This window comes from Panthera uncia, assembly GCF_023721935.1.
Source record: "Panthera uncia isolate 11264 chromosome A3 unlocalized genomic scaffold, Puncia_PCG_1.0 HiC_scaffold_11, whole genome shotgun sequence".
Lineage (NCBI taxonomy): Eukaryota > Metazoa > Chordata > Mammalia > Carnivora > Felidae > Panthera > Panthera uncia.
In genome coordinates, this window is record NW_026057578.1 from 77616061 (window position 1) to 77642625 (window position 26565).

Below are 26565 nucleotides of genomic sequence, written 5' to 3' on the forward strand. Positions count from 1 at the left end.
AAGTATTTAAAAAAAAAAAGTTGCACATTCTGATTCCTCTTTCACAGTGGCTAATTTTTACATATTACAGAAAACAAAATCTCAACACACTATTATTATAAAAGCAAAACTACAGACAAAACTGAGTTCACCCCAGTTCCAACCACTGTGCAATACTTAAAAGTATCCAATTCCCCTTTATAAATTTATTGATGCATTATTATTTTAAGTAAACTCTACCCCAATGTGGGCCTCAAACTCACAACCCTCAAATCAAGTCATATGCTCTCCTGACTGAGCCAGTCAGGTGCCCCTCCAATTCCACTTTAAATATTTCTTTACATTCTTAAGCTCTAACAATGCAAGTTTGGTACATTTCTCCATCAGAGCCATTTTAATTGAAAGTAAGGTTCTTTCCCTGTGCCATAAATTTATCACAAATACCTGTCCATCTAACCACCAACAGTGACCATCAGAAAGACAGACACTAAAATATAGTTATCTTATCCTCTTTACACCTTCTTGTACAAATGAATCCAGAGTACGGTTCCTACTCTTCACTCAATTCAATACTTCAGATAACAAACAGCAAAATGAGAGACAGCTAAATCAATTCAAAAGTGGGAATTTTTAAAAAATTTTAATGTTTATCTTTGAGAGAGAGAATGAGAGAGAGAGAGAGAGAGAGACACCGAGTGCGAGTGGGGGAGGGACAGAGAGAGGGGAGAAGATACAGAATCCAAAGCAGGCTCTAGGCTCTCAGCTGCCCGCACAGAGCCCGACGCGGGGCTCAAACGCAGGAACCCCGCAAGAGCACGACCTGAGCTGAAGTCGGACGCCTAACCAACTGAGCCACCCAGGCACCCCTCAAAAGCGGGAATTCTTAACCCAGGGCTCACACAGATAGGCTAGAACGATTATTACCTGCATGTTTAGTAATTTCAGGAGGAACAAGCTGTAGGAACAATGATCACTCTTTTGTTTATTCTGACAATGAGAGAGAAAGCACAAGTGGGGAAGGGCAGAGATAGAGGAGAGAGAATCCCAAGCAGACTCTCTGCACTGCCAGTGTGGAGCCTGACATGGGGCTTGAGCTCATGAACTGAACCATGAGATCATGACCTGAGCCAAAGTCCAAAGCTTAACTGATCGAGCCACCCAGGTACCCCAGAACATCGATCACTCTTAAAAGGGTTTTATGGCCTCAGATATTGAACAAGAACTATAAAGGATATATAAGGAATTTAAATTTTATTACATTTATAGCATCATTATTTATAATGGGCAAAAGATGGAAACAACCCAAACACCCACCCACAGATGAACCAATAAAAATGTGGTATAGACTACAAAAGAATATTATTCAGTCATTAAAAAAATGAAATTCAGATATCGAAGGCTGTAACATGGACAAACCTTGGAAACATGTGCTAAGTGATGTTAACCAGACACACATAAAAATGATTGTACCTACAGGAGTTACTTAGAATAAGCAATTCACAGAGACAGATAGCATAACAGTAGTTAAGTAGTTAACAGAGATTGGGGAGACAGTATAATGGGAGAGCTCATGTTTAATGGGTAGGGTTTCAATTTGGGATGAAAAAACTTTAGAGATTGATAGTGATAATGGTTGTACAATATTATGAATGTATTTACAAACACTGAACTACACACTTAAAATGGTTATGTATACTTTATGTATATTTTATCACAAAACAACTGTTATATTTAAGATTCATTGATTACAGTTGACCCTTGAACAACGCAGGTTTGGCCACACAGATCCCCTTATACGTGGGTTTTTTAGGTAAATACAGTACAGTACTGTAAATGTACTCTCCTTATGATTTTAACACTTTTCTCTAGCTTACTTTAATACAGTATAAAACACATATAATATACAAAATATGTATTCATCAACTGTTATCAATGAGGCAACACACAGTAGGCTATTAGTAGTTAAATTCTGGGGGATCAAAAGTTTTGCACAGATATGTGATTGCCAGGGGGTCAGCTTCCCTAACCCCTCACACACACTGTTCACGGGTCAACTGTACTGCTAGTGAGAATGTAAAATGATACAACTATTTTGGAATATAGTTTGGCAGTTAAACATGCACCTACCATATTATCCAGCCATTCTACTCCAGCTAATCAAGTAAGTGACAGAAAGACTGGGGAGGAGGAAGGGTAAAAAAGAAGGCAATCACAAAGATGAAGACCTTGATTACAGTGGTGGTTTCATGGGTATATGCTTAAGTCAAACTTCTTATCAAATTGTATAAGTGAACAGCTTCTAGGTTTTGATAACCATCTCTTTCCTTTTGTTCCCCCTTCCCTAAGGTTAGTAGCTGCTTCCTGTGTTTACTAACATCTGAGTTACCTCAATGGCCCTCTCCTGGCCTTACCAACCCCCTCAATTCTCTGCACTAAAATCCCTTGTTTGGGAAAATGATAAACGAAACATGGTAAAATCCTTTGTGGTAAATATAGGGGACACACAAAAGTAGGTATTAAGGAGCCTAGTTAGGAAGCTACTGCAGAAATTTCAAGGTTATTTGGTGAAACGAATACATTTTTGTGGAAAGAGACTGGCGAAACACATGCCGGATGTTTATTCATACCTAGCACCTAGAAGGGCCCAGGGGCTTTATACACATTACCTTTTCTATCATATCCCAAAATGGTTGCAAAGCAGTCAAGATTCAGAGGAGTAAAATATTTTGCATAAAGATCATACTAATAATTGTACCATGGGGGCACCTGGGTGGTTCAGTCGGTTAAGTGTCCGGTTCTGGGTTTTGGCTCAGGCCACAATCTCACAGTTTGTGAGTCCAAGCCCTGGTTCAGGCTCTGCATGGGGAGCACGGAGCCTGCTTGGGATCCTTTCTCTCCTCCCCTCCTCTGCTCTCTCTCAAAATAAATAAACTTAAAACAAACAAATAAATGTACCATATGCCTCATTCCATAGGAAGGGCACTGAGTAAAAATCTTTTGGGTAACTGGATTTGTCAACTTACTCAAATTAAAACACAGAAGTACACAACTCAGGAACTTAATTGCCCAACTACCTTTAATTAAGCACCCAAACTTTCAAAATGTCCAATTATGACTTTATCACTTGGGACTACTCATAAATTGACCATGACTTTTCAACTATAGTAAGTTCTTATCTCATGAAATGAAAGGACATGTAAGCCATATGCCTTAACAGATTAAATCATGATCCTCTGGTTCAAAACAAAACAAAACAAAACATAAGGCTATCTTTATACAGATAAATTTTTTTCCCCAGGGAGGATCAAATTAGAATTTCTAATTCTAATTAGAATTTTCTAATCCAAATGCAAACATTATTTTTAAAAAAGGAGGAGGGTTAGCTGGAAAAATTCATGTTGATGTGCAGCCCAGATAATCAACATCACTAACAATCCTAGTGTACCTTTAATTACTTCAGTGTCTAGCAACCAATCTCTTCAACAAATGGGTGTTGGGAGAACTGGACAGCTACATGCAAAAGAATGAAATTATACCCCTTTCTTATTACACCGCGCGCGCGCACACGCGCGCACACACACACACACACACACACACACACCTTAAAAGAGAGTTACACCTAAATATGAGACATGAATCTAAAACTCCTAGAAGAAAACATAGGCAGTAATCTCTTAGACCTAGCACAGGTGTCTCCTCAGGCAAAAGAAACAAAACCACAATTAAACTATTGGGACTACACCAAAATAAAAGAACTTTGCATAGCAAAGGAAACCATCAACAAAACAAGGCAACCTATTGAATGGGAGAAGATATTTGCCAATGATCTATCCAATAAGGGGTTAACATCAAAAATACATAAAAGCCTGCAACTCAATATCAAAAAATCCCCCATATAATCTGATTAAAAACGGGCAGAGGACTTGAATAGTTATTTTTCCAAAGAAGACATACAGATGGCAAACAAACACATGAAAAGATACTCAACATCACTAATCATTAGGAAAATGCAAACCAAAACCACAATGAGAGATCATCTTACATCTGTCAGAATGGTAGAATCAAAAACACAAGAAATAATCATCCACAGCAAGGATATGGAAAAAAAAAGAACCCTCTTGCATGGTTGGTAGGAATGTAAACTGGTGCAGCCACTGTGGAAAAAAGTATGTTCAGGTTCCTCAAAAACTTACATACAGAAATACTGTATGATCCAGTAATTCTACTACCACGGATTTACTCAAATGGAAACACAAATTCACAAGGTCTATGCACCCCTATGTTTATTGCAGCAATTAATTCCAATAGGCAAGATGCGGAAGCAACCTAAGTGCTCATCGACAGATGAATGGACAAAGATGTGGGGTTAAATACACACACACACACACAAAGGATTATTACTCAGCCACAAAAAAGAATGAGTTCTTGAAGGTAAAATGCTAAGTGAACTAAGTCAGAAAAGGACAAAATACCATATGATTTAATTTATATGCAGAACCTAAGGAACAAAATAAACCAACAAAACAAAGCAGAAACATACCTATATATAAAGAGAAAACTAGTGCTACCTAGAGGACAGATGGTTACACGGAAGCAAAAGGGGTAAAGGGGTGAAGGGGTGGGGCATCTGGGTGGCTCAGTTGGTTAAACGTCTGACTTCAGCTCAGGTCATGATCTTGCGGTTCGTGAGTTTAAGCCCCGCGTCAGGCTCTATGTTGACAGCTGAGAGCCTGGAGTTGCTTCAGATTCTGTGTCTCCCTCTCTCTCTGCCCCTCCTCTGCTCATGCTCTCTCTCAAAAATGAAGAATAAAACACTAAAAAAAAAGGGGGGGGGGCGCTGAAGGGGACTGGGATGTACAGGTTTCCAGTATGGAAGGAATAAATCATAGGGATGAAAGGTACAGCATAGAAAATACAGTCAATGATATTATAACAGCATTGTATGGTGACAAATGGAAGCTACACTTATGGTGAGCATGGCATTACATTGTACACCTGAAACTGTGTGTCAATTTTACTTCAATAAAAAAATTTTAATTGAAACAAAAATTCTCTGGGGCGCCTGGGTGGCTCAGTCAGTTAGGCATCCAGCTGTTGATTTTGGTTCAGGTCATCATCTCATGGTTGTTGAGACTGAGCCCCGTTGTCAGTCTCTGTGGGTTCTGCACTGACAGCACGGAGCCTGCTTGGGGAATTCTCTCTCTCTACCCCTCCATAGCTCAGGCACTCTCTCTCTCTCTCTCTCTCTCTCAAAACAAACAAACATAAACAAAAAAAACTAGTTTGGAAAAATGTAGAAGTTATTTTGGCTTGCTGTCTGTGCAAATGTTTTCTTCCTTTAAAATACTGCCATTTAGGGGCGCCTGGGTGGCGCAGTCGGTTAAGCGTCCGACTTCAGCCAGGTCACCATCTCGCGGTCCGTGAGTTCGAGCCCCGCGTCAGGCTCTGGGCTGATGGCTCGGAGCCTGGAGCCTGTTTCCGATTCTGTGTCTCCCTCTCTCTCTGCCCCTCCCCCGTTCATGCTCTGTCTCTCTCTGTCCCAAAAATAAATAAAAAAACGTTGAAAAAAAAAAATTTTTAAATAAAATACTGCCATTTACATGAAGGAGAGGTTTAAAGGGCTCAACCTGATCATCATCCCCTTCTTTTATAGTGAGAGTAGCACTCATTATATATACCTTATTTAACTTTTCTGTATCTTCCCAACTACTGCATGTTGGTATAGGGATACATTTACATAGACTTAATACCAACTAATGCTTTGTACTAAGCAGAAACAATATATGTACTAGGTAAATAAATATATATGCTAAGGAAGATGGACAAGGAATAGCTACCAAGTGGAGACAACAGCTTTAAAAAACATGACAGTTGTAGATAAAAAGAATATACATTATTTTGGGGGTTACACAAACTTATTCCCAATACTTAAGTTACTTAAAGATGAAATAAAAGTAACATTCAGAAAACTTAGTGTACTTTGGGGGATAAGAAAGCTTAAGACTGGAGAACCCTACCAGGATTGACAACGTTTAAATTAATTATAAAATTCAGAGAGTACTGAATTTCCCCCCCAATGTTTCACTTTAAAAACACGATCACACTAAATGCATCATGCAAAGTTGTTGTTGCCTATTTAAATTTGGAATTCACATTCTCTGGGAGGCACATTACATGCTCTTCCAACAAGCCTGTGAAAGATCCTAGAAGTTATACCACTTTTTCCTCCATGTAATGACCTCACTGACAATGGTAACCATCATGAGTGGTTTTTATAAAGTTCAGATCCCACTTAATCGTTATCATTAGTCTTTAAGAGAAATACCAGGGGAAAGGGGATTCTGATAAATCTTTATTATTTTAGAGAGCACACATGCAAGGGGGGGGCAGAGGGAGAGGTTTTTTATTTTATTTATTCAATTAGAGAGTGAGCATGAGTGGGGAGGGGTAGAGAGAGGGGGAGAGAATCCCAAGCAGGCTCGGCACTGTCAGTGCAGACCCCAACATGGGGCTCCAACTCATGAACTATCAGATCACAATCTGAGCCAAAATCAAGAGTCAGACACTTAACTGACTGAGCCACCCAGGAACCTTGGGAGAGAGAATCTTAAGCAGGCTCCATGCTCAATGCAGAGCCCAACTCCAGGGTCCATCCCATGATTCTGGGATCATGTCTTGAGCCAAAACTGTCAAATGCTCAACTGACTAAGCCAACCATGTGCCCCGATAAATCGTTTTATAGATAACAGCTGACCTTTGAACAACACAGGCTTGAAGTGGATGGGTCCATTCATATGTGCATTTAAAAAATTATACACAGTATAATACTGTAAATATATATTCACTTCAATTTTCTTAATAATATTCTTTTGTCTAGAAATGTTACAGGCAGAATAATCACCATGTCTCTCTCCAGTTTCTTCAAACGTGACAGGTTTTCAAAAGTAAACAGTTTTACACACCCTGGAGTATGTGCACATCTGACACGCATGAACATGAGAAGCACTGGGACTTTATGATAAAAACCAAAACTTACTACTGCTCTCATTCATGCAGAAGGCTAAAAATGTCAAATCCTCAGGGAACCCTTTAGCCTCCAATTTTTTCATGGAGAAATTTTTTCATGGAGAACCATGATCAGCTAGTATCATTATAAATTGTTTCATTTTAAAGTCAGAAAAATGTCGAAGAATCATCTAGTGCAATCCTTATGTGGTAAGAGGCAGAGGACTATGTGTTTAGAAACAAAAGAGGGACTTAACAGCAGCAAAGGAACGAGAAGTGCTCCGAAGATCCCTAAAGGGCAGTGACGAGATATGAAGGATCTATTTGGTCCAAACAAACTGGACTTACTAACTTCTGAGAAGGTCACACAACATGATCTAAAATAGTTTCAACCCCAAATAAAATGTTTAAAAAAATAGGAACCTTTTTTTGAAGGCAGTATTTCCCCCTGTACTCTCATTCTTACTCTATGGCTTATGGTACATTAAGGACACTGCCATTAAAAACTGTCTTATTCACCTATAAACATGCCAGAAAGATGTCAGGTTTCTAGAGAAAGACCAGCTGAGTAAATCCAGGTCATTATTCCACCATAAAAAAGACATGAAAAAGCAAGTGAAAAAAGACATATTAAAGATCAACAGTCCAAGACAGGAGACTGGTTTTAATAGAAAAAACTGCCACCAGTAGTAGCATACTCCCCATTATAAAGTTCAGGCTTGTACTTATATATTTTTCAGAGGTTAACAAGGGATCTAAAGTAGGTAACAGAGGCAGTATATGAAAACTGGAAGTAACTACATCAATATACTCCAAGAGATTAAGCTTGCCCCAAGTTTCTTAAACAGGACTGTTACTGAGACAGTACAAAGGCAGAAGTTAAATATGAATAGCAAGCATCATCACATCCTAATTTTCTTTTCTTTCCTTAAGTTAGAAGTCCATATCTTCTAGCGCTCGCCCAGAATTTCCAAGGTAAAGCCTTGTGACTTTTAAAATTTCGTTTTTCCTTTGCTTTTACGGTACTTATCACTGGTCAGTTACCATTTGGCAAACTTAAACCCATGTATAAGAACACACATTCAAATTTCACTCACTTCAAACATGGTCCCAATTAACTAGAAGTTGATATATACTTTTTATCACGGTACTTATTGTAAACAGTTCAACCACTTTGGCCTCCTCTTTCCCCCAGAAGGTAAACTAATTCCTCCCCCTGCTCTGCTACATGACAAAAGCCATAATCTCCATTAAAGCATAATAACTACTAAAGATTTAACAATCCCATCTGATATTCAACTATAATACAAATGCCAAAAATAATAAAATTCTGGATTTACAATTCTTCAAAGCATTTTCCTACCTTCACACTGGTTCCTCGGAAGAATCTTCCATCTTGTTTTTATCACATTTTCCAAAATTTGTAGTCCATAATACTGAAAATTGGAGAATAGAACCATGTGAACATATTGCTATAAGACTGGCAATTTTCAGGATTCACAAATGGACAGACATTCACACATTTACATCTAAAGTTTCAAAAACATTATGCTACCAAGTTTAATTACATATATTAAACAAGGATCTATTCACCCATATACTGAGTTTTCATGCATTTTCCTCATTTTATTGTTTACTACTCTATTTAATGTCCTGCTGTTTATACATGCTCACACCAGGAGGAAGAACCAAATAAAAAGCCCTTTAGCAGCCAAATGGGCTTATCTGTAGAAGGAAAAGTAGCAGCCAGATATGAATTCACAGCATAAATGACTGCTCATAGGCTCACGTACTTTAACACGACCAGGCTCCTAAGAATTTAGCAGCTTGGATGCTCTCAAGCTCCCTACCATCCTCTAGGAGTTGTAAGCTCTTGGCCAAGTATTAAAGTATTGTCACAGATACTTTTTATAGAAAGTGTTTACAAACATCACTGGTGTGTTACTTAAGGAGCAGCAAGACAGCCCAAGGGTTTAATTTTCAATTTTAATCCCACCCTTACAGTTGCTATTTCTACTAATTTAAAGATAAACTTTTGTGCACAGTCAAAAATAATACACAAACGCATGTTGCAATCTGTATTTATCTTTCAGGTATTCCTTCCTAAATACAAAAGTCATTACTAAAAATGTAAGTAAGTTAACAAATACAGATACCACTTTCAAGCCATTTTGTCCCTCCTGCTCATTACTCACTCTAAATAGTCAACAATGTTCACAACAATTTATAATGCTATACAAGTTACTACACAAAATTATTACCATGACCAATTAGTGTGGATAGACAGGAGGAAGAAAAGGGACCAAACTGTTGTGGTACGTCTCAACTGGTTGAATTAGGGAAGAATTAGTTATAATACCTGAAAGATAAACTCATTCATATATAGACATATAACCTCAGATTGCAAGTTTTGGCTGAGAATAAGAGTTCATCTTTAAAATGGTTAGTCATCACACAATAAAATAGGAGCATTAGTATTTCAACCAAAGGGATCATGTGAATGCTAATTTTATCCAAAGCACAATATAGACTGTCCCAAACTACATTGTGCTCAAATAGTAAACGTTTTTGCTGTTTTCTTTCTTTTTAACATTTCATACTTTTCAAGAAAATTTTGCCATTTCAACTAAAATCCTACATTTGCAGAACATTCCTTAAAAAGACTTCCAAAATAAAAAAGCCAAAGCAAAATTCTGAAATTACAAATTTGATACCATTAAAGGGTTTCATAATCAGCAGTAAATAGGGAAACTTTCTATCCTGTTCATTTATAATTCCTTTATAGGTCTAGACCTCAGAAAAATAGGCAAAAAAAGGTGACATTCTGACTGAAATTTTAAATTAACTTTTAAGAACATACTACCCTAAAAACTTTAATTTTCTAGATACGAAATCAGACTGTCAACGTTTTGCTAAGTCAAAACAATGCACTTCTTACTACATGGAATATTGTTAATTGTCAAGCAATTAAAAAGATCTTTAAAAAACTAAAAATCCACCATAAATATACCAGGAAGAAGCAAAATCTCTTAACTTTGTCCTATTTAGCCCATATTTTCCAGCTTACACTTTTTAATTGAAGGCTATTACTCTGCTTCCTTTATGTTTGCTACTTTGTTACCTAAGTTACCTATTTACTAACCTCTAAGTCCTTTCCCCAACTGTAAAAAGAAAGCATAAGCTTGCGGAGGATACAATTCATATTTTCCTCATTCTGCCCTCCTGGCTGAAGCAGTTAAGCCCAATAAAAGCTTTCACAAGTCAAAGGGATACAAAGATCATCATAATATCCCAAAACCGAATCTCTCCTAGACCTTAAGACTCTACATATGAAGAGAACCCACATTTTTTTGAAATAAGAGTATTTTGATTAAAAATCTTAAGTGTTAGCCAAATCTGGGGGCCAACAGTAAAAGACTACTTTGGAGATACTGATAAATAATCCAAACATCATTCAGAAGAATTATTTACGTATCTGCGTCACATCTCAGGACCTGAGAAATCCACTGCTGAGTTATGAAGATGAGGGACAGATAACAGCAAAGACTAAATGAAAAAATAAATGCATGAAATGATCCCTATGGTAGAAATTTCTACTGAGCCCTTAGAAATACTTATTTTATGCATTGAATTCCCCTTTCCCCTCCCACCGCCCATGAAACAAAAACAATTGATGAACAGAATTCAGTTAAAGGGAATCAAAAGGGTAGACCTTGTGGAGGCCTGCCGTCAAAGCCTAGCTGTGTCAGTTGCACAGGAAGACACCCCTTTTCTTCCTATTACAAGCAATCAACATAATGGAACATTATGATTAATATCAGGTAGTGTTAACATCTTTAAAGAAAAAAAAATGATTGCATAAAAGCCAAATGTCATAGTGCATAAATTTAGCACCAAATCATTTGTAATTTATGTAAATTGAAGAATTCTTTACCTGTTGCTTTCTTTCTGTTCCTCTAATCATCTCATTTTTCACAAGACAAATTTGAGTTTTTAAAAATACTGTTGATAAATCAACTTAAACATTAGTAATGTCTGTCAGTATAAAAAGCAAAATTTACCAGGCAAGCAAACAGGCAAACACTATTATGTTACTTAAGGTTAGCACTTTGAGGAAGTTCTGGACTGTATTTTTGCTCTAAAATTTACAAGATGTCAAAACTAATCAATATTTTAAAACTGTTAATTAATACAGTCTGATTTCAGAAACAGATGTGAAAATGGCTATTTTCTGTTTTAACACAATGTATACCAAGTGGAAATCTTGTGTGTATTAAACAGAATGCCATGCATGGTATTTTATTACTTCAAGGCAGTTTAAAGAGAAGTGTGAATCATCAAGCCTAAAACAGTCAAAACACATTTTGATCAACCCTTCTGTTCAAACTAGGAAAAAAGGACCCAAATTATAACATTTTTCAATTGCAAATAAAAACTGAGTGCTGTCCCATTAAGAGCATTGCTACCATGGAGCAGGGTTTTATTGCTGCCCACACAACTTCGTGTTGGAGGTGCCTAACCTGTATTATATTGATTACTTGCCCAAAATTCCTCTGATGTTATGTTTCATATCTGAATAACATCCAGAATTTATGCTACTTAGATCTGTATACATATTCTAAAAACAAAAACAAAAAACAACCAAAAAAAAGCCACCTTGCATTCTAGTCCCAATTACAAAACTTCATTCATAATTCTTAGGACTATTTGCAAGAATTAATTCTATGTTTAAGACTAAATTTTGAAATAAGTTAACAATATTAAATGTTTGAGATAACAAACACTAATACTAAAAATGAGATACCTTCCTCAAAGTTTATGACTGGAAGAAAAGAAGAAATAATGGATTTTAAAACCACCACTTGCTTACTTTCGTGTTCATATTCTGTGAAAATTCCAAAATTGTGTCGACTCTTGTCCATGCATCAGGATGCTCCTTTAAATGTGTCAGTACTTCTTGAGCCATTCTTTGCTAAAATATTACATGAAAATAATTTTAAGCTCACTTGTTCTTTTTAATCATTCATTAAAATGGTACCGAGCAAGGCACAAATCCCAATGGGACAGTGACTCTATTAACTTTCTGAAACACAAGAAATTAATGAGTCCATATACAAATAAATATGTCCATTATCACTCTTAAAATCCAATTTCTTTTTTTAAAATTAATTCATTTATTTTGAGAGGGGATGGGGGAAGGGAGAGGGAGAATCCCAAGCCGGCTCAGCGCTGTCAGCACAGAGCTCGATGTGGGGCTTGAACTCACAAAGCAAACCATGAGATCATGACCTGAGCAGAACTGAACCACCTAGTCATCCCAAATTTCAGTTTAAAATGGGAATATTCACCCCTTTGAAACAATAGGTTTTTTTTTTTTGCAATCTACTTTATTTGGTATCCTCAAAACGGATCTTAAGTTCAACCAATGCTAACAAAGACTAATGTAAATGAGTTCTCAGCATTTACAATCAACCAAAAGCAACATATAAAAATTCAGATACTTAGATAAATTATGTAATGGTACACTCTGCCTTACAAGTTACCAAGATACCTCTAACAAACTTTACTATAAAAATAGATCTCATAGGAAGACTGAAAAAAACTAGGTCTAAGTAAGGCCACAAACCTCAAATACCTGTAGATATATATAAAACATGAAGATCCTTAAACCCTTTTTAAAAAGTCTAAGTTTATGGTAAATACATCTGTTTTACACTCTCTCAAATTCCTCTAAATGTCATATTAAATCCGAGCTTATTTCAAAAACTTCGTTTTATTATCTTTAAAATACAAACCCAGAAATAGTAAAAACCTAGTATATAGCCATGATCTAGAATAAATACTGACATTTTGTTTTACTTGTATCTGTTTTTCTTTTAAATGTAGAAGATCTAAAACTTTTGGCAATCACCTTTATACCTTTCTCCAATGCCATTTCTTTCCTTTGTTCCTTCTGTAGAGGTAATCACTTTCATGAATTTGGGGTCTTTTTCTGTCCATATCTTCACAGCATGCGTATAAATTTCATAAACAATACAGTTGTGTGGTCACTAAATTTTACATAAATAACATACTATAAAAATCCTACAATTTGCTCTTTTCATTTGACACTTTCCTTCAGTTTTATTGCAAGGTATGACTGACAATGGAGTTTGAGATCTCGCCATATTGATACTATGTATCTTCATTTTAATCATTATAGTTTTTCAGGAGATGAATACATTTTACCAAAGGCTGTTAATTCTGATTTTTTTTCAAGAAGAGCTTAATCTTTTGACCTTTAAAGGCAGTTTTGTAGCTCAACTGGATCCTCCCTAATTACCTCTTACCTGTTTCTAACACATGAAATCAAAAAGTTTGATGGCTTTAGAATGTCAATTACTGGGGCGCCTGGGTGGCTCAGTCGGTTGGGCGTCCGACTTCGGCTCAGGTCATGATCTCACGGTCTGTGGGTTCAAGCCCCACATCGGGCTCTGTGCTGATAGCTCAGAGCCTGGAGCCTGTTTCCAATGCTGTGTCTCCCTCTCTCTCTGCCCCTCCCCCACTCTCACTTTGTCTTACTCTCTCAAAAATAAATAAATATTAAAAAAAAAAAAAAAAAAGAATGTCAATTACCTTTTTGTCAGATTGATTCAACTTGGTTAAGAGTTTATAAGCAGGCATCAAAAAGGGGAAAAGAAGCCTTCCAATTGGAACCTTCTCTGACCAACACCTCATAATCTTCTTTAACTTAGCTTTTATTCAAACTTACAGAAGAAAAAAAATCATGCTCCTTATTTTGGCTTTAATGTTAAGCATTATTTTCCTGAGGTAGCAAATACAGTGATTTTCCCTACCGCCCAATCAGCAATAGACACTGCTTACTGTTTAGAAGAACTGAGAAATATACACCCAACTATGTTAAGTAGTGGTTTTGCACCTTGACACCACCACCAGAACTACCATGTAACTTGGAAGGAAAACCAGTTGCCTGGGTTCCAACCTAAAAATATACATTGGGTTAGAGCCAGAGTATAAATTCTTATTATGTAAGTATTTTGGATCTGACTTCATTAAGGGACTAATAGTTTTATGGAGTTATAATTATGCTATATGATGACAAAAAGCTAAAAGAATAGTGAACTGAGTTATCTAGGGCCAAAGCACACTTTAGAAATGTTTTGATTCTCTCCCTGAGAGCATCTAACTAGATCTATTCATTTCTAACTAGTTATAGTCTTGCACATAAAATAGTAACAAATATCAAGAGAATAAGAATACCAAAGATCCATGCCTAATAATATTTTGTTAAGATACTGTCAGAACTTTTGAAGTGATGACCATTGTGCACGTAGTGAATACTCCCTACACTACTAACCATTCATTAAAACTCTGCATAAATCATGTCCCTTCCTTTTAGTGGTCATTTTACTCTCTGAAGTTATTTCTAGTATTTGCATCTTAGGGTCTTAATTTTGCCCCAACCACACTATCCTTCTATAATATTTTTTTATTAAGTTAAAACTCCAAAAGGAGCTAAAAAAGAAAAAGGCAACTAAAGGAAGAGAAAATTTGTTATCTCCCTGTTACTTACTGAATGGTGAAAGTATTTTAGTTGCTAAGCAATAGATTGAGTTCAAGTCACCTCACACAATACTGGAGAAAACACCCAACTCTTCTATATCTTTTCCCCCCTGGCTGCCTAACTTGGCTAAAAATAGAAAAATACTTTTATGTAGTCCTTTAGTTGCCATTTTTTAGTACATTATTTTGAAACTGGAAAAAATTAAGAAACCTTACTGTATTTTAAAACAATGAGTTTAGGGGTGCCTGGGTGGCTCAGTCGGTTGAGTGTCCGACTTCAACTCAGGTCATGATCTCACAGTCTGTGAGTTCGAGCCCTGTGTTGGGCTCTGTGCTGACAGCTCAGAGCCTGGAGCCTACTTCAGATTCTGTGTCTCCCTCTCTCTCTCTGCCCCTCCCCTGCTCATGTTGTCTCAAAAATAAAAACGTTAAAAAAAAATTAAAAAAACAAAACAAAACAAAAACACAATGAGTTTACATCACATATGGTAAATCTTCATTATACTTCCCAAAGTACCTTTTAAATAGAATGCCTTGTAAGTATCAGGTACTATAACAGGTGGTTTTACAAACCCCACTATCTTTGTCTTCAGTAAGTTGGTAACCTTGTGGCTGAGACTCTAGAGTAGTGACTAGAAACCTTACTGGACTAAAATCAAGATTCTATCACTAAAAACATGTTTTCCACAACAGCTTTATGCTTCTTTTTATTCAAAATAAGACCCTCAAAAGGTGGCACATGTAAAATACACTGAACTAGAATTTAAATTTTTTTTTTTTCAACGTTTTTTATTTATTTTTGGGACAGAGAGAGACAGAGCATGAACGGGGGAGGGGCAGAGAGAGAGGGAGACACAGAATCGGAAACAGGCTCCAGGCTCCAAGCCATCAGCCCAGAGCCTGACGCGGGGCTCGAACTCACGGACCCCGAGATCGTGACCTGGCTGAAGTCGGACGCTTAACCGACTGCGCCACCCAGGCGCCCCATGAACTAGAATTTAAAAAACATGACTTTTAGAAAAAAGTTCTCAGCTGACTTTAAGCTCTCAGCCTCCATTTCCTTATCTACAATGTTACAGTTTGCAATTATCTTTATGCAACCTATTCATCTTATGATATAACTAAACATAAAATTCTTATTTTGGGGAAAGTTTATTTTGCCTTGATAAATAGAAAATTTAAGGGTGCCTGGGTGGCTCAGTTGGTGTCCAGTTGGCTCAGAAGTGTCCAACTCTCGATTTCAGCTCAGGTTGAGATCTCATGGTTTATTTGAGCCCCAAGTCGGGCTCTGTGCTGATAGCCGGGTTGGGATTCTCAGTCTCCCTCTCTCTATCCCTGTCCTACTCTCACTCTCTCTCTCCAAAAAAAAAAAAAAGAAAGAAAGAAAGAAAGAAAGAAAGAAAGAAAAAAATTAGAAAATATGAAAACTTTTCTAAGCCTACATTTTACTCAAAAGTCAAATTTAAAACAAATCATTAACTCTCAATACTGTGAAACATTACTAAAAGTGGCATCACCTCTGATACGTATTTATCTTTATTTTTTTAGTAATCTCTACACCCAGCATGGGGCTTGAACTCAACGGAACCAGCCAGGTATCCCAGTACCAATATGTTCTTCATGATAAAAAAAAAAAAAAAAATTACTGCTACTTCTTAGTTTTAAGCCTAGAAAAACACCGGTCTCTTTGTTTATCCATCACAGTTTTAGATGTTGTGAGCCATGTTAAAAAACAACAAAGATTTAAACAGCAGTAGCAGCTGAGCAACGTGACAAAATTAAATGCCCATCTTCCTAAAGGCGACAAGACTTGTGCTTCGAATACATTTCAAAGTTGAGCCCAACCTTACTTCCATACTTTCTTCCAAAAGCAGCTGCTTTCCATACGTGCATGTTAGAATGAAATGAAGCTTAAAGCTCCACAGTGAATGCACAGCACAAAGAAACAACTACATGGTAAGGATGGAATAACTTTTTCAGGAAGACTTTTGGAGACAAGAATGCTGACCAAAAGCCCCTAGGAGTTATAAAACTGGACCAACAAGCTTATTACAAAGTCTGCAGAATAGTTTTTACTGCTCATACAACTTTCATGGCCCCCTTTTTAAATTTTCTCTTTATTATATACAGTGAAACCACAAATGTTAGATTTCAAAAAGAAATGGAAATACTTATGCATAGGCTGGTACTTATACATCCTGTTTTTCATACTGTCCATAAAAGAAAGAATTTCTACCTTTCAGGTTTCTAAAGTTATGATAGTAGTCAGGATTTAACTACACAAATATAAACTAATCTCTTGAACATAAGTAACTTCAAAACTACTAGACATTATCTACTAGAAACATAACGTTTTGGCAACAAAATTGTACTAATATTTGTTACATCACCTTAAAAGACTTAAATCCAACAACAGAAAACTTTACTGATTTAAAACTCTGTGATTAATTCCAGTGAAGATTCAAGATTGCCTAATTTCTTGTAACGTAAAACAATTAAAACATTTATGAACATTCCTCTCTCGTCTTTCTTTCAACTGGGTGTTTTTAACAAAAAAATCCCCAAACCTTCAACTGTTCAAAGCATGGATATGTAAGATAACTACCTACATTAACAGTACCACTTTTACAAGTCTTAAATTCAAATAACTTAAGATGCTCTGTATTGTTGGGAATTTTAAAACAAGTTTTACCTGTGAAGTACTTCTGTAATTTACATATTTCAAAAATACAAGAATCCTTACTCCAAATATATTACACACATAAAATATGTACAGCCTTTATATCTACAAAGCATTTAATAAATATTTTAAATGGGGGGGTCTTTCATTAAATGGCGGTAAAGGTTTCTGAAAGATAGAACGAGTATAATATTCCAAAATATCTCACGCTAACCATGTCAAAATATACTGCAATTTCTCCAGATCACTTCTCATTGGTTGATATATACTTACAAGTTAATACAAACTATGGAACACTTTTTTATACTTACAAGTTAATACAAACTATGGAACACTTTTTAAAAAGGTAATAATTTAAAATCTAATTCTAAATGAACAACTTCATTATACTACAAGAATGTTATAAAGTTTTGATCAGCTACTTTACCTGGGCTCCTTCTCCATGGTATAAGCAATTCACCACATTGTCTAGAAGGTTGATATCCAGTTTTTGGCTGAAATCGAGCAGCTGACGAGCTGCATGGTCTGCTAACATTGTCATAATTGCTGGCATAGATTACTGTAAATAAAGAAAAAAATTTAAGGTGCCTATGAAGTTTTGATATTACCAGTCAAGAACTTTCTATTCATATTATTTTACTTCAACCATGTTCTTGCAAATATTTTAACAAGTATTTGAAAGGCTACCTAAATAAATAGTAAAAGCAAATAAGTGGTGAAGATACTCTAACTGCTTTAGTTATTAAGATCTATTTTAAGACCACAGAAAACTCTTATTGTTCTACTCATATTTAAAAAAAAGTTACCCCTGGGGGTGTCTGGGTGGCTTAGTGGGTTAAGCATCTGACTCTTGATCTCCGTTTAGGTCCTGATCTCAGTTTGTGAGATTGAGCCCGATGGAGCTCTACGTTATCTGTGCAGAGCCTGCCTCTGATTCTCTCTCTCCCTCTCTGCCCTTCCCTTGCTCATGCATGTGCGCACTCTCAAAATAAACCTTAACTATGAAAATAAAGAATTACTCCTAACCTATTTTACTTTATTTTTTAAATCTTTTTTTATTGAGACAGTGGGAGTGGGGGAGGGGCAGAGAGAGGGGGACAGAGGATCCAAAGCTGGCTCTGCACTGACAGCAGCAAGCCCAATGTGGGGCTGGAACTAACAAAGTGAGATCATGACCCAAGCTGAAGTTGGATGCTCAACTGACCAAACCACCTAGACACCACCCCCAACCTATTTTTAAATGAAACTATTAGGAATTTATGGCCCTAAAAATTGATACAGTTCGAAGTCTTAATCTCAAATTTTTAGGTACAGATGAAGTTTAAGTGGATTTCCCCTTTCCTAAGTAGGGTCTTTTAATTCCGTAAAACTCCTTTCCCTGCATTGCATGTTACCTTAATTTTTAAGATATGCTGGGAAGAACAACAGGAAGATGCTAAAAGTTAAACATGGTATACGAGTTCTCCTACTGTATGTACCAATAATCAGCAAGAACCACAAGTCAATCAAATATGGTACCCTTATACTCAACAGAACTTAAAATTTTTATACTCAGTCTACTTATACTTTTATACTCAGTATACTTATACTTAAAATTTATATATATATTTTGTTTCTTTCAACCCTCAATGATTTTGGAGATTAAAATTACAAGTGTACAAATTCCTTGAACATATGTATGTCTAAAAAATACTTTATGATATGTCAGAAGAATTTTTTTCTTAACTTCCAGGTATTCATTGGCAAGGTGAAAAGCTATTAAAAGCCTGCCAACTATTTGCCAAATAAATACAAATTCTATGATAACAGAAAAGTGAGCTTCTTCACCTCACATAATATACTGGCTAAAACCTACCAGTTCATATGCAACGTTATCTTTTTAAGAGGATTCTAATCAAGATGCTGGCACACATTCACATTTTTATTGCCCAGCATTATAAAGATCTTTCCTTTGCTTTTTCTTCAAAGCCAGTGCTACTCAAGGTCTGACTGACTAAATCAGTACTCCTTAACCTTTTTGGGCCAAGATGCATTACAATCAGAAGAACATGATGGTGCCTGCCAAATTTTAAAAACTCACAATATTGTATACAATTACAGAAAATGCAGGACATCTTGAAAGCCATGCATGAAACCTCAGGTTAAGAACCCCTGGGTTACTGTAGTTAGACCTAAAAAGGTCAGATGGTCACCTCCACTTCTCCCCCTCTTAAAACCCTTACAGGATAAGGAAATGGGTGGGTGGCTTGATTATGTTTGTACAAAGTAGGTTGGTAGAAAAGAGACATTATTTCTTGGCTACTTGATAGCAATTTAAAAATGTTCGTAACAATGGCAGCAATTTCAATTTTAACTCAAATGTTTTACTTAATGATAATGCCAGTTACAAAAAAACCCAGAAGTGTAAAAAATGAGTCAGTTAAGTTACAGATGACGTAAAAATGAAGAGTTCAAGGATTTTTATTCTTCTGACGCCTTTCAGCCCATTACTGACAGCAAAAACTCATAAGATTTCAAAAATTTTTATAGCATTTATTTAAGGTTTTCAATACAAACAATACCTGACACACATTAATGAAAATCTTTGCTCTAAATACTAAAATACTAATATCAAAGCAAAAATATATATATTCCACCAACAAACGTAAATTTCCTCCCTTCAAGTACAGTAAGATCAGAACAGTCTAAAAATTGAGGCTGAAAAACAATGCCCCCACAAAGCACCAAGATGTACAGAACAAAAGTTTTCAATTTTTGGTTAAAAACTGAACGAACTTTTTTAAGTAGTCCTATCATAATTTAATAACCCAAACAAAAAGAACAATTTGACTGTAAAAAGTTTCACTTTCAAGTACACTGTCCTTACAGAGTTCTTGTGGATAAATTCTTGTGAAAAATCAGGGTTAGAATAGAAGCTCGTGTTAAATACAGTAGTTTGCCATCCTTAAAACTACCGACTATCTTCGAAATGACCTACCTATTCTTGAACTGTACAGAAATGGCGGCTTTCTGGTCAATGCCAAGCACATTTAGTCCCCCAAATCAAACAGCTTCCAAAACATTCTTTCCACTAACAGCAGTGTCCCACACGCTTACGATACACAATCAGCCCGATAGCAAACAGCCATCGCTGGAGAGGTGAAACCACAAACGCTTTCTTTTCTCCTTGGGACACTCAATCCTAAAATCCACTCACTGGATAGCATATACAAGGGATTATCCAGCAATGTGACTCTACAAGTGACTACCAAAATACCTTCAGTGCCACTTCAAACTGAAAAAGCAAGCAGCTACACACACTGCCAGCTCCCATCCAAACTATAACCGTTGCTTTATGATTACTAAATAGTAGGTCAAAAAACAAGTCGCTACAAGGAGAGACTGCTACTTAGATGTGTGGGCAATTGCCTGCTTCATTCAGTAGAAACACACCTCACTAAGGCCCGCCCTCCCCTCGCTTCCCACCCGAACCGATTTGCAGCACTTCTAACTATAGCATACCGGAGCACGCACTCACCCCGCCCATACTCGGAGGAGGCATTTAGACCAGGCGCCTGAAGTTCACCGCCCCATTCTCTATGCAGCATGGCCTCTGCGTGATCAGAGGAGGTCCGGGGTGGGCAAATCTTTAAAGCTTCCTCTACTACACCACTTCTTCCCACCCACCCCAAACTCGAAGACCTCGAAATGAAGGAGAATCAGGGCATCATCCACCGTACAAAGCCAGCAGCAAGCGATTCGATCACTTAACACACTCAACCCCCCCCCCCCCCAACAAACTACAGCACGGAATCCCAACTGCAGGACTCTGAACAATCAACTAACCTCTCCTACATCTAATCCTACCCTGCAAAAAACCAGAAAGATTTTGAGTTTCCTTGCAGGAGGAGGAGGAGGGACTCAACGGCCCCTCCCTCCCCCGATCCCAAGCTCTCCACCGAGGGGCCACGTGATGCAGGCGGACGTTTCAATGCTGCTGCACTAAATATTTCTGGAAACTTCCACTCCTAATAATTTACAGAGATGTTCCTGAAATCACCCCAACTTCTCCCCAGCCCCCTGGGCTGGGGAAGCCCTTCCACCCCCACGCCGGCTCCACTTCACTATCACACGCTCCTCGCCTTCCTCCACCGCCACCCGCACACGCGAATAACCCAGCAAGCGCTACCCTCCCGCGGCCGCCTCCCCGCCTCCATCCCCCAGCGGCAGAAGCGGCTCCATTCAATCGCAGGCTCTGCTGTGGGCCCGCCGCCGCCTCCCGGGCTCGCCTCCCGCGGCCGCCGCCGCGCCCCACGCCGGCCTCCTCCCGCCCGGCCGCCGCCCGACCCTCGGCCCTGAAGACACAGTCGACTTACCCAGAGATTGAACCAACTGCTTCTTCTTTCCTTGTCGGGGGATTAGGGCGAGGGAAGGTGGGGAGGGGGGAGAGGGGAGGAAATCAAGGTGGGTTTCACAGTTTTCCCACCTTAAAAAAGGAAATTAAAAAAACGAAGAGGATAAGGGCAAAAAAAAAAAAGCTCAACAATATTTACTATTTCAGGGACACCCCCCACGACACACACCCACCCGCCCCCCCCCAAAAAAGAAGGGGAATTAATCCGTGGAATAAATGCTCGCGCCTGGCTGGGGAGTGAGGGAAGGGGGAGGGGAAAGGGGTCAAGTCCCAAAGATTCAGCCCCAGGGGGACCCTCCAGCCACAGGCGGCAGCAGGAGCGGCAGGAGTAGGGGGTATAGAGTCCACAAGGTCGGGGGACGCTCTGCTGCCAGTTGCAGTCCGACTCCCCCCTACCAAAATACGGCTCCCTCTCTCACGCGGCTCCGGCGCTGGGCCCCCCCACCCAGGCTCGCCTAAACTTTCCCCCCTTCTCCTGCTCCTCAGCGACTGGTGGTTCCCCCCTCCCCCTCTGGGTGGTTGCACGGACTGCAGCAGCAAAGACTGGAACAGGCACCGCCGCCGGGGCTGTAGCTACTGTTGCTCTTGCTGATGCTGTAGCTCCCGCTGCTCCTGCCGCGGCCGCTGCAGCCGCTTCTCCCCCTCCTCCTAGTGCCTCAAACTCGGAACCGGTTGAAACCGGTTCAGACTGGGAGATTCCATCTCGGTTGAGTTTTCAGCCCATGGCGCCGCGGAGCGTTTGGAACCTGGGCCTCCGCCCCCAGCCCGCTCGCCCATTGGCCGGTTCCAGCCACTGCCGCGCCATCAGCCTACCTCTTATTGGCTAGATCCCCCGTCAATTCCACCTCAAGTCTCCACACGAGCCCGCCGCTTCGGCCCCCGCCTCTTTCCAGCAGCGATTTGCCTGCAGAGTGGGGGAAGGGAAGTGGGGCGGGTCGAAAAGGAGTGAGGAGGGGGGTAGAGGAGGAGGTGGGACGGAGAGCTGTGCCCAGCGGAGAAGAGAGCAAAGAGAAGCCGCGCGGAGGATTGGTTCGAGCGACCTGTCAATCAAACGCAGCCCGCCCTCGACTTCCCGTTCCCCTCCCGCTGCTCCCCCTCCCAAAGCTCAGCCCTCAGGCCCGGCCTTTCCGATCCGCTCATTGGCTGGTGCCTTTGGTGACGGAGAGGGTGGGGCGCAGCTCGTGAGCTGGTGGCGGCGCGAGTTTGAGCGCGGCGCGCGGCTGCAGTCGCTCGGCTTTCTCCGGGTCCGCGCTGGCCCGCCCCTGCCTGCTCCCGCCAACCTGCGGGGCCCGAGCCCGCAGTGACCGGGACCCACCCCCTCGCAGCGCTTTGAGAATGGAGAGGACACTCAGTTGCTTTTTTAATCGAGGAGGTGGAGATGGCAAAAAAGAGCGAAAGGAACGCAGGGGAGGGCAGTTGTAGGCCTCGGACCTCTCATCCATTTTAAAGGCCTACGTTTGGGGCCAGGGAGTTGAGGGGGAGAATAACCTTGAAGGAATTTGGGGTGAGATATGGGGGCGTGCACTCTTGGTGCCTGGTGATCTTCTCAGAGTCTTGGAAAAGGTACCTGAGTGGTTCTTGAACAAGGCTCCTTCAAATTTTAACGAGGTGTCTCCAGGCTGGAGTTTGCTCCAAGGACTAACCCTTCCTAGAGACTAAGACACTATAATTTCTGTAATTGGTGTAACCGGGATTTTTGCTGGGTTAGGGTGCATGCCAACAGCTTCCCACCAGGTGCCCTTGACTTTTCTTTTCAACATAGCTGCCCTTCACATTCTTCATCATCCCAAATAGTGACTTTCCCTGAAAGTCACATGCACGTGGCCTTTCACGTGGTTGCCTCTCGTTTGTCCCCAACTGCCCTCCAAATCAGCTTTACTGATTTTTCTTAAGAAGCATAAAGTAACCCACCAAAATTTTCTAGGCCCATTGTGCCACCGAGAGGTTTAATCATGATTTATTAAGCCACAATTTCAACAGCAAATATTCATTACAATCAACAATAGCTAACACTAATGCACTACTTAAGAAAAACTCCCTCATCCTCACATAAAGAAAAATTGTAACTCAACTCTTGGATTTACCAAAATAATATTTTACCAACATAATATTTCACACCTAAGATTTTTACTCACTGCCTAACTGAATAATATCAAACCATAATATATAACATACACTAGTCATTTGGAATACTTCTATTCTATTACAACTGGACAACTGGAGCTGTCCTTTTTTAAAAAAATTTTTAATGTTTTCATTTATTTTTGAGAGAGAGAGAGAGTGGGAGAGGGGCAGAGAGAGGGAGACACAGAATCTGAAGTAGGCTCCAGGCTCTGAGCTGTCGGCACAGATCCCAATGCGGAGATCAAACCCGTAAATCCCAAGATCATGACTTGAGCGGAAGTCGGACACCCAACTGACAGCCACCCAGGCGCCCCTGTCCTGTTTTTTAAAAACTTTTTCCTTCCACATTTTCAGCTCTTGTACCAGGCCACTTTTGTTGTTGTTGTTAGGTGGCAGAATAATAGGAATAAAAACTGGGAGTGAGAACTGGCTCTACTCAGAGTGTGCCCTTGGGCAGGTCGCTTCACCTCTTTGGGCTTCGGTTTCCTTCTCACCCATCTCACCCATTTAATGAGGCTTACATCATCAATGCCTGTCTTATCCATGTAAGGATCAAATGGGTATGAAGAAGCAGTGTGACCCATAAAGTTCTGTGTGGATTGTAAAGTTCAAATAGTCTCAGTTTGCTGTCCCTTTGTCTTTTTTTTTTTTTTTTTTTTTAACATTTATTTATTTCTGAGACAGAGAGAGACAGAGCATGAACAGGGGAGGGGCAGAGAGAGAGTGAGACACAGAATCTGAAACAGGCTCCGGGCTCTGAGCTGTCAGCACAGAGCCCGACGCGGGGCTCGAACTCACGGACCGCGAGATCGTGACCTGGCTGAAGTCGGACGCTTAACCGACTGCGCCACCCAGGCGCCCCTTTTTGAGGTATTTTCTATGCATTTACAAATATATTTGCTTTGTGTTTTGTTCAATATATATATGACATCATACCATACATATTGTTCAGTGACTTGCTTTTTACTTAAAAGATCAGAATATATAAATCCACCTCATCCTTGTTAACAGTGCCATAGCCTTCCCCATCTTCTTAGTACCATAAATGATTTAACCATTCCCCTACTGAGTCCAATGGCTGTTTCTAGTTTTTCCTCTTAGAAATAATGCTGCAGTGAATATCCCTGTACATTAATCTTTTTTTTTTTTATTTTTAATGTTTATTTATTTTTGAGAGAGAGAGGGAGACAGAGCATGAGTAGGGGAGAAGAAGAGGGAGACACAGAATCTAAAACAGGCTCCAGGCTCTGAGCTGTCAGCACAGACCCCGGCGCAGGGCTCAAACTCACAAACGGTGAGATCATGACCTGAGCTGAAGTCGGATGCTTAACCGACTGAACCACCCAGGTGTCCCCTGTACATTAATCTTTGGGCACAAATGTGAATACATCTCTAGGATAACATCCTAAAAGTGGAACAGCTATATGAAAGGTATGTATATTTGTTATTGTGATAGGTACTGCCAAGTTATCCCCTGAAAAGGTTGTGTCAATTTACATACCCACCACAGTATGTGAATACTACCTGTTTATTCCCTGTCAAAGCCATAAATATTTGCTATTATGATCACACCAGAGTCAAATAAACAATCTTTGAATTGTAATTTAAACTTTTGATTCTGAAGACAATCTCCCCTGTGAGCTCTTCAAGGAATGCATAAATAATAAGATTAAATGTCCATATAATACAGCAAAAAAAAAAGTTAAAGGATAGGGAAAAACTATATTATCTTAAAATAGAATTGGTCATTTCACTCTTTTTGAGAAAACTGATACCACTTTGCACTCAGAGATAACAGCAGTGATCTTCCAACATGCATTTCTTCCTACCAGAGGACACTGGAAGCAAAAAATGGGCATTGGACAGAATATACCACAAGTGTGACTCACTGGTTGTATTCATGTATTGAGCACAAATTGACAATTCCATGGGCTTTCTATTCCAATGAATCTCTAGGGCATGACTAAGATTTGTAAGACCTGAAAGGAAACACTGGAAGAAATATTTCTCTGTGAATATCTTATACGGCAATAATTGTTTTTCTATTTACTCTTAAAAATGCTTCATAAAATAGTACATCACATCACAACCATAGATTTAAAAACGTTACTCATGTAACTTGGACAGCAGCATAATTGTGTATGATGCTCAGAGATGGAGGTGGGAGAGAAGGGATACCCTTTTCAAGAAAAAATTAACCTGGGAAGGCATAGTCCAGTTTACCACCCCATTCCTATCTACCTCAATTTACAATGTCTACAATGTTTATGGAGAATTATGAATAAATTGTTTGCAGAGCTAAATTCTCTTCTGTGTCCAAGAGCTCAGCAAATAATCTATATGCAGTCTGTGAAACCTCAAATCAATCAGGAGCAGAATCAGCAACTGTCTGAAAGTGAGTTGTTGCCTTTTTGAGAACATAGCAAAAAAAAAAAAAATCTGACAAGGCTGCTAAGTCTCAGAGTTATAGTTTGACTGTCAGAAATTTATACAGTTCTGTTAGGTGACATTCAACAATGGGTCTCAGACTCTCTTACTCATGGAGAAATGAGAAATGAAATATCATTTAACTAGGATCATTCTCAAGCACAATAGAGGAAACCACAGAGCTGTATTTCTAAGCCAAAAATAAAAATATGTCAGACATAAAATAAAACACTAGGGAAGGTGGAATTAGTACCTGTAGCTTGGAAAGATATGCCATTTCTTTCACATGCAAATGTATCGTTATCTATTAGGCAATGGGCATAAGAAAAGTAAGTTAAGGGGTGCCTCGGTGGCTCAGTCTATCGAGCATCTGTCTGACTCTTGATTTCAGCTC

At 39.1% G+C, this 26565-nt stretch overlaps 1 protein-coding gene across 3 annotated transcripts in view; it reads right to left on the reverse strand.

Moving 5' to 3' along the window:
• XPO1 (exportin 1) overlaps positions 1–22370 on the reverse strand; it is a 45769-nt gene extending 23399 nt beyond the window's left edge. The window contains exons 1-4 of one of the 3 annotated variants that reach the window (XM_049650263.1): positions 21583–22370; positions 17655–17786; positions 11855–11956; positions 8348–8420 (exon numbers count right to left, since the gene is read on the reverse strand). In XM_049650263.1, coding sequence (XP_049506220.1) covers positions 8348–8420; positions 11855–11956; positions 17655–17780 — 301 coding nt within the window. In that variant the 5' untranslated portion in view covers positions 17781–17786; positions 21583–22370. Of the gene's footprint in view, positions 1–8347; positions 8421–10918; positions 11002–11854; positions 11957–17654; positions 17787–21582 lie in introns of those variants that run through there. The other 2 variants (XM_049650265.1, XM_049650264.1) reach the window with 2 other exon arrangements.
• Positions 22371–26565: the final 4195 nt, after the last annotated feature.